The 13,210-nt window shown below is 47.9% G+C and overlaps 1 protein-coding gene across 2 annotated transcripts; it reads right to left on the bottom strand.

Moving 5' to 3' along the window:
- Window positions 1-991: 991 nt before the first annotated feature.
- On the bottom strand, window positions 992-11,707 carry LOC129713165 (RILP-like protein 1). 2 transcript variants are annotated; one of them, XM_055662002.1, is made up of 9 exons: window positions 11,213-11,707; window positions 10,629-10,707; window positions 9,911-10,020; window positions 9,254-9,332; window positions 8,504-8,613; window positions 7,845-7,923; window positions 4,838-4,949; window positions 3,194-3,316; window positions 992-2,009 (listed from the first exon to the last, which is right to left on the bottom strand). In XM_055662002.1, the coding sequence occupies exons 1-8, from the start codon at window positions 11,573-11,575 to the stop codon at window positions 3,202-3,204; spliced, it is 1,047 nt and encodes a 348-aa protein (XP_055517977.1). In that variant the 5' UTR covers window positions 11,576-11,707; the 3' UTR covers window positions 992-2,009; window positions 3,194-3,201. The 2 variants fall into 2 exon arrangements, with proteins under 2 accessions (XP_055517977.1, XP_055517978.1); XM_055662003.1 differs by having other exon boundaries at window positions 11,402-11,704.
- Window positions 11,708-13,210: the final 1,503 nt, after the last annotated feature.

Here is a 13,210-nt window from a genome sequence, read left to right as displayed (position 1 = left end):
CATTTTTACCTGTCAACCTATCAATTGATCCTCCTCTCTTCTAACTTCCACCCCCCACCCCCCACCCCACCTCCCGCCCCCAAAGTGTGAAGAAGGGTTCCTGCCTGAAGCATCACCCATCTCCAGAGATGCTGCCTGGCCCGCTGGGGTACTCCAGCACTCTGTGTGTTCTTTTGCAAACCAGCCTCTGCAGTTCCTTGTTTTAGCATTTATGAATGAAATATACTTTAGTGTGACATGTACGTGGCTGGTGAAACGCTTGTTTGGTGTACGCGCTGGGGTCAAGGAAAGAGCGTTCACGTCGATCGCAGCCGTGTCTCCACCACCACGTGCAGGAAGCAACAGGACAGACACCATTGTGTGCAGATGCCAAGACGTGTGTTCAGCTCTGGCTGAAAAACTTCTAATCTTGTGTGTGGACTCGACAAGAAGTGTGCAACGTGTGCAATGCACAAATGTTGCCACATGTTGGCACCGACAAAGTTACAGAAGCAGCGAACAGTCCTATCTACTACCTGCCCCCCATTTAGCCCCCTCCCATCCCATCCCTTGAGGGTGCAAGTCAGACCCCCATCTCTTGTCCAACATCCGTGGGCGAATCCCTCCAACCTCCTGTCTGGTCTGCAGCCTCCGGGAACAAGCAGGGGCCAGGCTCGGTGACCACGCTCGCCTGTTGCCGGGTCGTGTACCGCCACCGTGACCGTCTGCTGTCAGTTTCATCAGCACGTTTCAACGTGGATCGATGGTGTTTCGGGTTGAGACCCAACTTCGTCCTGCTCCGAAACGTCATCGATCCAAAGCTCTGCCGACTGACTTTAGGCTTCAGAAATAGGGCGCAGAAACAGGCCCTTCAGCCCACCGACTAGCAACTCACCCCGCGCACTAGCACCATCCCACACGCTAGGGACAATTTACAATTTCACCAAAGCCAAATTAACCTACAAGCCTGCATGCCTTTGGAGCGCAGGAGGAAACCGGAGCACCCGGAGAAAACCCACACAGGTCACAGGGAGAACATGCAAACTCCGTACAGACAGCACCCATAGTCAGGATGGAACCCGGGTCTCTGATGCTGTGAGGCAGCAACTCTACCGCTGTGCCACCATGACATCCATGTCCGGTAAATTAAATAACAATATCCAGACTTGGTTTGGGAATAACAGTTCTAATGAAGTGGAAGCAAGAAAATCTGATTTGACACCTGTTTTTTTTAATAAATCGTGATATTTTATTATAAATTTAATCAGAATTTAAAAAATACACAAATATTAAATCCATAGCCACTGTGCACGTGGGCCAGGGACAAGTCACACTTGTTGAATTGCGTGGAAACAGCAGAAATGTTAATTGAACGTGTAGGAAAGATCTGTTGATGCTGGTTTACATGGAAGATGCTGGAGTAACTCAGTGGGCCAGGGAGCATCTCTCTGTCTGAAGAAGGGTCTCGACCCAAAACGTCACCTATTCCTTCGCTCCATAGATGCTGCCTCACCCGCTGAGTTTCTCCAGCATTGCATTTGTTGTCTATCTTTTGTGATAATCAGTTGATAGCGTTGGTGAACAGGAAGGAATATTATTTGTAGTTTGCAGTGAATGGAACATGATGTAACATTGCAGAGGGCTGTGTGATGTGGGTACAAGGGAGGTAGACATGGGGTGTAAAGTCTATAACGGGGCGGGCGAGGGAACGGGACCAATATCCACGGTTGTTCTTTCCCATTCCGTGCCCCACGCCTCTACCTATCTCCACATCACCGCACCCTTGTCACCCAACCAAGCCTGGCTTGCAGTCTCATTGCCAACTCATTGAACAAGGGGGTACCAAGGATGCTGGCCATGCGGAGGTCCACTCACACCACAGCAGAACCGTTCAGGTGGAGCAGAACTGTGGGGAAAGATCTTCACGATAAAGTTCTCTCGAGGGTCACACCTAGAGGATCATCATTCTGTTTATAACCACCAACCACTGCCTTCCCTTCGGACAGGAGTTTCCAACCTTCAAGGTCTGCCTTGGGATTTAAAGGGCACAACAGGATATTCAGACATTTCTATTTTCCTATCACCTCATAACCTCCCTGTCCCTCCCCTCGGTCTGAGGAAGGTCCCGACCTGAAACGTCACCCATCCTATCCCTCCAGAGATGCTGCCTGGCCCGCTGAGTTACTGCTCCAGCACTATCCTCAGTGTAAACCAGCATCTGTACCTCCATTCTACACATCCTCCTGATCATTCATACATCCCTTCTCGTATAACCGACCAGGGTGTCCACTGACCCGAGCTCTCACAACAAGCTTTGCCCACACCCAGCTCCCCATCCTCCCTGCCCACATGCACCCCACAAATCACCCACCCCTCCCCCTAGTTCAGTTCAGTTCAGTGTATGGTCCCGTGTACAGAGGTACAGTGAAAAGCTTTTTGTTGCTTGCTAACCAGTCAGTGGAAAGACAATACAAGATTACAATCGAGCCATTTACAGTGTACAGATACTTGATAAGGGAAATACGTTTAGTGCAAGGTAAAGCCAATAAAGTCCGAGCAAGGATAGTCCGAGGGTAACCAATGAGGTAGATAGTAGTTCAGCACTGCTCTCTAGTTGTGGTAGGATGGTTCAGTTGCCTGATAACAGCTGGGAAGAAACTGTCCCTGAATCTGGTGGTGTGCGTTTTCACACTTCTGTACCTCTTAACCATATAACCATATAACAATTTACAGCACGGAAACAGGCCATCTCGCCATGTGGTGGCTGATGGGAGGGGAGACGAGGGAGTGGCCGGGATGAGACTGGTCCTTGATTATGCTGCTGGCCTTGCCAAGGCAGCGTGAGGTGTGGATGGAGTCAATGGAAGGGAGGTTGGTTTGTGTGATGGTCTGAGCTGTATCCACGTCGCCATCCCAAGGATTCTCTCTCCCACAACTCTTTCTGCCCCCCCCCCATACTATCACTAACTTTACCACACCCACTCCCCACACCATATCACCCACCCCCCCCCCATCTCTACATCTCACCCCCCCCCCCCCCCCCCCCCCCCCCCCCCCCCCCACTCCCCATACCTCACCGCTTCCATGATTGAATGGCGGAGTAGACTTGATGGGCCGAATGGTCTAATTCTGCTCCTAGGACTGATGAGCCCTGCACCCGCTCACACACCCTCTATTCCCCCCCCACTGTGCATCGCTTGTCCCATCAACTTACCATTCATATTATTTGAAACAATAGCCGAGGCAACAACGCAGGAAACAGCCCAATCCAAACGGCAAATTGAGCCACCATTTGTTATCATTCTGCCATTGGCATTCTCGAGGCCGGCAGCTTCGTCTGTAAGAAATAAATGCAGGTAATTCTGAATTAATTCGCTATTATTTTAAAAAAGGAGATTGAAGAATGGTCTTCCAGAAGCCCAGCTTTGGTCTGGCCTTTTGTGAGCCAAACTCTCAGGGCAATTCCCTCCATAACCCATTACGGGCGGCACAGTGACAATAGACAATAGGTGCAGGAGTAGGCCATTCGGCCCTTCGAGCCAGCACCGCCATTCAATGTTATCTTGGCTGATCATCCCCAATCAGTACCCCGTTCATGCCTTCTCCCCACATCCCCTGACTCCGCTATCTTTAAGAGCCCTATCTAGCTCTCTCTTGAAAGTATCCCGAGAACCGGCCTCCACCGCCCTTTGAGGCAGAGAATGCCGCAGACACGGCACAGCGGTAGTTGCAAGACCCAGGCTTGATCTTGACTACGGGTGCTGTCTGTACAGAGCAGGGGCGGAGAACCCGGTGATTTTAAAATCCGGTGAAATCTCCACTTTCCGCGAGATAGTGGGGGTGGGACTGATGATCGAGGGCGCCGATTGGACGAGAGAGACGTCGGTCAGCAGGCAATGGGGGCGGGACATGATGGGATGAGGGAGGCGTGGCACAGACCTGCGCCTCATCCGCAGTCAGGATCGATCCCGGCCAGGTCTCCGGCGCTGTCTTGTCCCCTCCCGAGTGCCCCCCCCCCCCCCACCCACGGGTGGCCAGAGAGGTCATAGAAGGTTGATAAAGGTCGGCAGCAAAGATCCTCCGCTATAGGACCTTTGGTCGGGAGTCAGACGGGCCAGCGCAGAGAAACAGCGCTAAACCCAGCTAACTCTGCCTGTCCCGCCAGGTGAGCCTACCGCCTTCCTGGACTTGCGGGAACTATGGCCAGCGCGGAGAAGCAGCGTTGGTGTCCCGTCAGTCCAGCGGGGCTGTAGTTAATCCGGTGAGACAGGCAGAGTTGAGCTGCATTTAGCGCTGGATTGAGCTTCCGAAGCCTCACGAGTGTGTGTGTGTGTGTGCGCATACGCGCGTGGCCGCCAAGATATTGTGTCCCCCCTGTCCCCTCCATGTATTGATAGCTAGTTCCGCTCTTGAGTTCCGCTAGCACTGCTCTTCATATGTTCTCTCTGTGACGGCTTGGGTTTTAGTTTAGAGACACGGTGTGCAAAGAGGTCCTTCAGCCCACTGAGTCCATGCCGACCAGCGATCACCCACCCGTACACTAGCACTATCTCACACCAGGGACAAGTCACAACTTTACATGAGCCAATTAACCTGCAAACCTGCACATCCCTGGGATGTTTGAGGAAACCGGAGCTTCCTGAGAAACCCCATGATGGTCACGGGAAGAACATACAAACACTGTACAAACAGCACCCATGGTCAGCATCAAATGCGGGTCCCACATTCCAAAAGCGTGCATGATTGTAGGTTAATTGGCTTCCGTAAATTGTCCTGAGTGTGTGGGATAGAACTGGTGTACGGGTGATCAAATAGCACCCAAAACCAAATTCTATTTCATAAAGACACAAGGACTTACAGAGAATACCGAAGGTCTGAGTTTTCTCTTCCACATTTACCCAAATTGCTCTTCAATCCTTCCACCAGTTCCCCGTGCCTCCCGCTCTCAGTCCGACACCCATGAAGATCGCCTATAAAGAAGAATTTGAAGATTGTGGATTTGGAGAGAAAGGGTGGAGCTTCTTTGAGCTGAAACTTTGCTCCCTGGATATTTCAGCTTCCTGATGAGTTTTAAAGCATACATGAAGGGCCTGGCTCCACGCTGTATGACCCCAGCTATGACCTTCTTATGTCAGCTGTGACAAGTGTGTGGGTGTCGAGGGGTCACGGGGAGATGGCAGGAGAATGGAGTTAAGAGGGAGAGATAGATCAGCTACGATTAAATGGTGGAGTAGACTTAAGATCATAAGTGATAGGAGTAGAATAGGGACATTCGGCCCATCCAGTCTACTCCATCTTTCAATCATGGCTGATCTATCTCTCCCTCCTAACCCCATTCTCCTGCCTTCTCCCCATAACCTCTGACACCCGTACTGATCAAGAATCTATCCATCTCTGCCTTAAAAATATCCACTGACTTGGCCTCCACAGCCGTCTGTGGCAAGGAATTCCACAGATTCACCACCATCTGACTAAAGATGGCCTCATTCTGCTCCTATCACATGAACTTATGACCCCCTTCTCCAACTCACCGGCTTAGCATCGAATTTTATTCAACATGACAATATAATTATGGAGAGGGGCAGAACTGGACCTAGGGTTGAGATTTTTGATTGGAGAAAGGCTAACTTTGAGGAGATGCGAAAGGATTTAAAAGGAGTAAATTGGGACATTTTGTTTTATGGGAAAGATGTGGAAGAGAAATGGAGTACATTTAAAGGTGAAATTTTAAGAGTACAGAATCTTTATGTCCCTGTTCGGTTGAAAGGAAATAGTAAAAATAGGAAAGAGCCATGGTTTTCAAGGGAAATTGGACACTTGGTTCGGAAAAAAAGGGAGATCTACAATAATTATAGGCAGCATGGAGTAAATGAGGTGCTTGAGGAGTATAAAGAATGTAAAAAGAATCTCAAGAAAGAAATTAGAAAAGCTAAAAGAAGATATGAGGTTGCTTTGGCAAGTAAGGTGAAAGTAAATCCAAAGGGTTTCTACAGCTATATTAATAGCAAAAGGATAACGAGGGATAAAATTGGTCCATTAGAGAGTCAGAGTGGACAGCTATCTGCAGAGCCAAAAGAGATGGGGGAGATATTGAACAATTTCTTTTCTTCGGTATTCACCAAGGAGAAGGATATTGAATTATGTGAGGTAAGGGAAACAAGTAGAGTAGTTATGGAAACTATGAGATTCAAAGAAGAGGAAGTACTGACACTTTTGAGAAATATAAAAGTGGATAAGTCTCTAGGTCCGGACAGGATATTCCCTAGGACATTGAGGGAAGTTAGTGTAGAAATAGCAGGGGCTATGACAGAAATATTTCAAATGTCATTAGAAATGGGAATAGTGCCGGAGGATTGGCGTACTCCGCATGTTGTTCCATTGTTTAAAAAGGGGTCCATGAGTAAACCTAGCAATTATAGACCTGTTAGTTTGACGTCAGTGGTGGGCAAATTAATGGAAAGGATACTTAGAGATAATATATATAAGCATCTGGATAAACAGGGTCTGAATAGGAACAGTCAACATGGATTTGTGCCTGGAAGGTCATGTTTGACTAATCTTCTTGAATTTTTTGAAGAGATTACTCGGGAAATTGATGAGGGTAAAGCAGTGGATGTTGTATATATAGACTTCAGTAAGGCCTTTGACAAGGTTCCTCATGGAAGGTTGGTTAAGAAGGTTCAATGGTTGGGTATTAATGGTGGAGTAGCAAGATGGATTCAACAGTGGCTGAATGGGAGATGCCAGAGGGTAATGGTGGATGGTTGTTTGTCAGGTTGGAGGCCAGTGACTAGTGGGGTGCCACAGGGATCTGTGTTGGGTCCACTGTTGTTTGTCATGTACATCAATGATCTGGATGATGGTGTGGTAAATTGGATTAGTAAGTATGCAGATGATACTAAGATAGGTGGGGTTGTGGATAATGAAGTAGATTTTCAAAGTCTGCAGAGAGATTTATGCCAGTTGGAAGAGTGGGCTGAAAGATGGCAGATGGAGTTTAATGCTGATAAGTGTGAGGTGCAACATCTTGGCAGGACAAATCAAAATAGGATGTACATGGTAAATGGTAGGGAATTGAAGAATGCAGGTGAACAGAGGGATCTGGGAATAACTGTGCACAGTTCCCTGAAAGTGGAATCTCATGTAGATAGGGTGGTAAAGAAAGCTTTTGGTGTGCTGGCCTTTATAAATCAGAGCATTGAGTATAGAAGTTGGGATGTAATGTTAAAATTGTACAAGGCATTGGTGAGGCCAATTCTGGAGTATGATGTACAATTTTGGTCGCCTAATTATAGGAAGGATGTCAACAAAATAGAGAGAGTACAGAGGAGATTTACTAGAATGTTGCCTGGGTTTCAGCAACTAAGTTACAGAGAAAGGTTGAACAAGTTAGGGCTTTATTCTTTGGAGCGCAGAAGGTTAAGGGGGGACTTGATAGAGGTCTTTAAAATGATGAGAGGGATAGACAGAGTTGACGTGGATAAGCTTTTCCCACTGAGAGTAGGGAAGATTCAACCAAGAGGACATGACTTCAGAATTAAGGGACAGAAGTTTAGGGGTAACATGAGGGGGAACATCTTTACTCAGAGAGTGGTGGCTGTGTGGAATGAGCTTCCAGTGAAGGTGGTGGAGGCAGGTTCGTTTTTATCATTTAAAAATAAATTGGATAGTTATATGGACGAGAAAGGAATGGAGGGTTATGGTCTGAGCGCAGGACTAGGGGAGAATATGTGTTCGGCACGGACTAGAAGGGTCGAGATGGCCTGTTTCCGTGCTTTAATTGTTATATGGTCATGTACATTTCTCTCTAGTAGTTAGGAACATCCTCCAAGACGCTATGCAAATGCAATTGTTGTTGAACTGACCTTGCATTTCGTCAATTTTGAACTCCAATTCCCGGTTCTGATCTTGCAGTTTGTTGATCATCTGATTCTGAGCAGACCTCTGTTTAAAAAGACACAAGAAAATACTGAAATGTAAAAATCATGATTTTGCTTAAAATATTTCTCTGGATCCTATGTAAAGGTTCAGTTTCTTCCCAGCTGTTATCAGGTAACTGACTCATCCCACCAACAACTGGAGAGTAGTCCTGAACTACCATCTACCTCATTGGAGACCCTTGGACTATTTTATAATCCCACTTTACTGGCTTTACCTTGCACTAAACGTTATTCCCTTATCATGTATCTGTACACTGTGGACGGCTCGATTGTAATCACGTATTGTCTTCCTGCTGACTGGATAGCTCGCAACTAAAGCTTTTCACTGTGACAATAAAAACCTCAAGCTCCAAAGACATGCAGGTTTGTTGGTTGATTGGCTTGGTATCATTGTAAATTGCCCCTAGTGTGTGTAGGATAGTGTTAGTGTGCAGGGAACGCTGGTCGGTGCGGACTCGGTGTGGCTCCCTCACTACTGCCCAATAGTGTAACGCTCCTTCACTAGTGTCCAGTCACCAGCTTTTCCCCGCAGCTCCGCTTACCGCAGCCCCATGTCCCGCAACCTCCCCTCACAGCCCCGCTACCTCCTTCCGTAGGTTTGTGTTTTGGCCTTCATTGATTTCCAAACTGCGCTTAAATCCTTGCACCAGTTCTCCGTGTTTCACGCTCGCATTCCGACAGCCTTGGAGATCACCTATCAAAAGAAGAATTTGAAGATGGTGGATTTGGAGAGAAATGATGGATATTTCAGCTTCCTGATGAGTTTTAAAGCATACTATCCCCCTCCCGAAGGGCCTGGCTCCACGCTGTATGACCCCATCTATGACCTTCTTATGTCAGCTGTGACAAGTGTGTGGGTGTCAAGGGGTCACGGGGAGAAGGCAGGAGAATGGGGCTGAGAGGGAGAGATAGATCAGCCACGATTGAATGGTGGAGTAGACTTAAGGTCATAAGTGATAGGGGTAGCATAGGGACATTCGGCCCATCAAGTCCACTCCGCCATTCAATCATGGCTGATCTATCTCTCCCTCCTAACCCCATTCTCCTGCCTTCTCCCCATAACCCCTGACAGCCGTACTAATCAAGAATCTATCCATTTCTGCCTTAAAAATATCCACTGACTTGACCTCCACAGCCTTTTGTGGCAAATAATTCCACAGATTCACCACCATCTGACTAAAGATGGCCTCATTCTGCTCCTATCACATGAACTTATGACCTCATTCTCCAACTCTCCGGCTTAGCATCGGATTTTATTCAACATATACATTTCTCTCTAGTACTTAGGAACATCCTCCAAGGCGCTATGCAAATGCAATTGTTGTTGAACTGACCTTGCATTTTGTCAATTTTGGATTGCACGGCCCGGTTCTGATCTTGCAGTTTTTTGATCATCTCATTTTGAGCAGACACCTGTTTAATAAAACACAAGAAAATACTGAACTGTAAAAAACATGACTTTGCTTAAAGTATTTCTCTGGATCCTAGGTAAGTTCAGTTTCTTCCCAGCTGTTATCAGGTAACTGACCCATCCCACCAACAACTGGAGAGCAGTCCTGAACTACCATCTACCTCATTGGAGACCCTTGGACTATTTTATAATCCCACTTTACTGGCTTTACCTTGCACTAAACGTTATTCCCTTATCATGTATCTGTACACTGTGGACGGCTCGATTGTAATCACGTATTGTATTCCTGCTGACTGGTTAGCTCGCAACTAAAGCTTTTCACTGTGACAATAAAAACCTCAAGCTCCAAAGACATGCAGGTTTGTTGGTTGATTGGCTTGGTATCATTGTAAATTGTCCCTAGTGTGTGTAGGATAGTGTTAGTGTGCGGGGAACGCTGGTCGGTGCGGACTCGGTTTGGCTCCCTCACTACTGCCCAATAGTGTAACGCTCCTTCACTAGTGTCCAGTCACCAGCTTTTCCCCGCAGCTCCGCTTTCCACAGCCCCATGTCCCGCAACCTCCCCTCACAGCCCCGCTACCTCCTTCCGTAGGTTTGAGTTTTGGCCTTCATTGATTTCCAAACTGTGCTTAAATCCTTGCACCAGTTCTCCATGTTTCACGCTCGCATTCCGACAGCCTTGGAGATCACCTATCAAAAGAAGAATTTGAAGATGGTGGATTTGGAGAGAAATTATGGATATTTCAGCTTCCTGATGAGTTTTAAAGCATACTATCCCCCTCCCGAAGTGCCTGGCTCCACGCTGTATGACCCCATCTATGACCTTCTTATGTCAGCTGTGACAAGTGTGTGGGTGTCAAGGGGTCACGGAGAGAAGGCAGGAGAATGGGGCTGAGAGGGAGAGATAGATCAGCCACGATTGAATGGCGGAGTAGACTTAAGGTCTTAAGTGATAGGGGTAGAATAGGGACATTCGGCCCATCAAGTCCACTCCGCCATTCAATCATGGCTGATCTATCTCTCCCTCCTAACACCATTCTCCTGCCTTCTCCCCATAACCTCGGACACCGATACTGATCAAGAATCTATCTATCTCTGCCTTAAAAATATCCACTGACTTGGCCTCCACAGCCTTTTGTGGCAAAGAATTCCACAGATTCACCACCATCTGACGAAAGATGGCCTCATTCTCCAACTCACCGGCTTAGCATCGGATTTTATTCAACATATACATTTCTCTCTAGTACTTAGGAACATCCTCCAAGGCGCTATGCAAATGCAATTGTTGTTGAACTCACCCTGCATTTTGTCAATTTTGATCTCCAAGGCCCGGTTCTGATCTTGCAGTTTTTTAATCATCTCATTCTGAGCAGACCTCTGTTTAAAAAGACACAAGAAAATACTGAAATGTAATAAACATGACTTTGCTTAAAGTATTTCTCTGGATCCTATGTAAGTTCAGTTTCTTCCCAGCTGTTATCAGGTAACTGACTCATCCCACCAACAACTGGAGAGCAGTCCTGAACTACCATCTACCTCATTGGAGACCCTTGGACCATCTTATAATCCCACTTTACTGGCTTTACCTTGCACTAAACATTATTCCCTTATCATGTATCTGTACACTGTGGACGGCTCCATGGCAATCACGTATTGCCTTCCCGCTGACTGGTTAGCTCGCAACTAAAGTGACAATGTGACAATAAAAACCTCAAACTCCAAAGTGTGTGTAGGATTAGTGTTAGTGTAAACTCCCTCACTACTTTGTCCATTAGTGTAGCGCTCCTCTAGCATCTTTGCTCACTACTGTGTAGCTCCATCGCCGCCTTTCCCCCGCAACCTGCTCTTGTAGCTTGCCCGCCTCCACCCGCAGCCCAGTTACCTCCACCCGCAGCTTGCCCGCCTCATCCCGCAGCTTGCCCGCCTCCACCCGCAGCTTGCCCGTCTCATCCCGCAGCTTGGCCGTCTCATCCCGCAGCTTGGCCGTCTTCTCCCGCTGCTTGCCCGTCTCATCCCGCAGCTTGGCCGTCTCATCCCGCAGCTTGGCCGTCTTCTCCCGCAGCCCAGTTACCTCCACCCGCAGCTTGGCCGCCTCCACCCGCAGTTTGTCCAGTTCCCCGGACCCGGGCTGGATGTGCTGCTGCCCGCCCCCAACAAGGACGTAGAGGAACAGGAGGCAGAGGCACAGGATGGCCATCAGCGTCCACGGTCCCTGGACCAGGTGAGAGATCCGAATTGTCCGCATTCTTCTAGCCGCCGGCTGCGTCCTTCTGCAACGGACCAAGTGCTGAGCCGCTGGAGTTTGGAGGCGGTCCGCATCTCCTCACTGGTAACGAGCCAGCCCCAAATGATCCACTTCCTTCTTTGACACCCAGAATTAGCCTCCGCTGACAGATTAAATATGTAGAAGGAACTGCAGATGCTGGTTTAAACAGAAAATAGACACAAAGTGCTGGAGTAACTCAGCGGGACAGGCAGCATGTCTGGAGAGAAGGAACAGGTGACGTTTCGGGTCGAGACCCTTCTTATCACCCATTCCTTCTCTCCAGAGAAGCTGAGTTACTCCAGCTTTTTGTGTCTCGGCAGATTGTCTATGAGGAGAGTCGAGGACTTGAGGTCACAGCCTCGAATATAAAGGATGTTCTTTTAGGAAGGAGATGAGAAGGAATGTCTTTAGTCAGACGGCTCGATTGTAATCATGTACAGTCTTTACTCTGACTGGTTAACACGCTATTCCGAATAATAGGGTAGACTCAATGGGCCGAATGGCCTACATTCACCCCTATGGCTACTGAAACGAGGAAGGAGTTAGTAACACAACATGTTTTGCAGACTGGCTGTGTGTCACCATCAGTTCTGGCCCGTGTGCGGTTTACTAAACTGGGAAACAAAAACTGTCCAGTCTGAAATGAAACCGAAACTAAAGACACACACAGTGCCAGACATTGACGAAATCTAGCCGCAGGTCCTATCAACACTGAGATACTGACTGGGGAGAGGGCTGGTGTCTGCCATGCTTCCTGCAGCCCACATTGAAGACGCTGGAGGCATTCATCCTCCTACCTGCCCCTGATGAATAGAAATTCTGAATCAATGCTATAAGATTGTTCTGTAAGACAAAATGGTTGGCCAGGTAGACTGAAACAAAGGACATAAGATGGCTGCTGACCAGGCTTGCTGGAACAGGCTGTTAGGAGGGAATACACAATGTCTTGCAGTTACTGCGTAGTCATGAATAAAGGATCACAGGCCCAGTCTGACAAGATTGAGGAATACACAACCCCCCCCTTGCCAGGAAGACTAAGGGATGTACTGGTCTGAGTTTATGTGTGGTTCCTCTATCATCCCCTTATATGTACATACTTGGTTTCCTGTATTCTTCGTACGTGTCGGTTCTTTGATCGGGGGAATGTGGGAGGTGCTAAACGGTGGCATTAACATATAAAGAGCCTTGCAATTAAGGGCAGGCAGCTTGACTCTTTGCCAGGTTGTAACCTGTGTGAAGACTCCTGCTCAATAAATGTACGTTTAAAGCAACCGCGGTGCCTGGTCGATTATTGTCGAAACAACCGATGTGAGAGAAAAACGTGAATCAACACCCCTCCTCTCCCACATCTCCAGCCCCCTCCCATCCCCCGGCCACAGACAAGCCTTCACAGTGATAAGGTCATAAGTGATAGCAGGCCGTTCGGCCCATCAAACCTACTCCGTCATTCAACCATGGCAGATCTATCTCTCCCTCCTAATCCCATTCTCCTGCCTTCTCTCTGAGCTTCTTTCAGATGAAACTTTGTCCCCTGGATATCTCAGTTTAGTGATGTGTTTTAAAACATACTATCCCCCTCCTGAAGGGCCTGGCTCCATGCTGTATGATCCCATC

This window comes from Leucoraja erinacea, chromosome 35 (assembly GCF_028641065.1).
Source record: "Leucoraja erinacea ecotype New England chromosome 35, Leri_hhj_1, whole genome shotgun sequence".
Classification (NCBI taxonomy): domain Eukaryota; kingdom Metazoa; phylum Chordata; class Chondrichthyes; order Rajiformes; family Rajidae; genus Leucoraja; species Leucoraja erinaceus.
The sequence above is the reverse complement of the archived record's forward strand: the minus strand, read 5'-3'. Positions and strand labels throughout refer to the sequence as shown.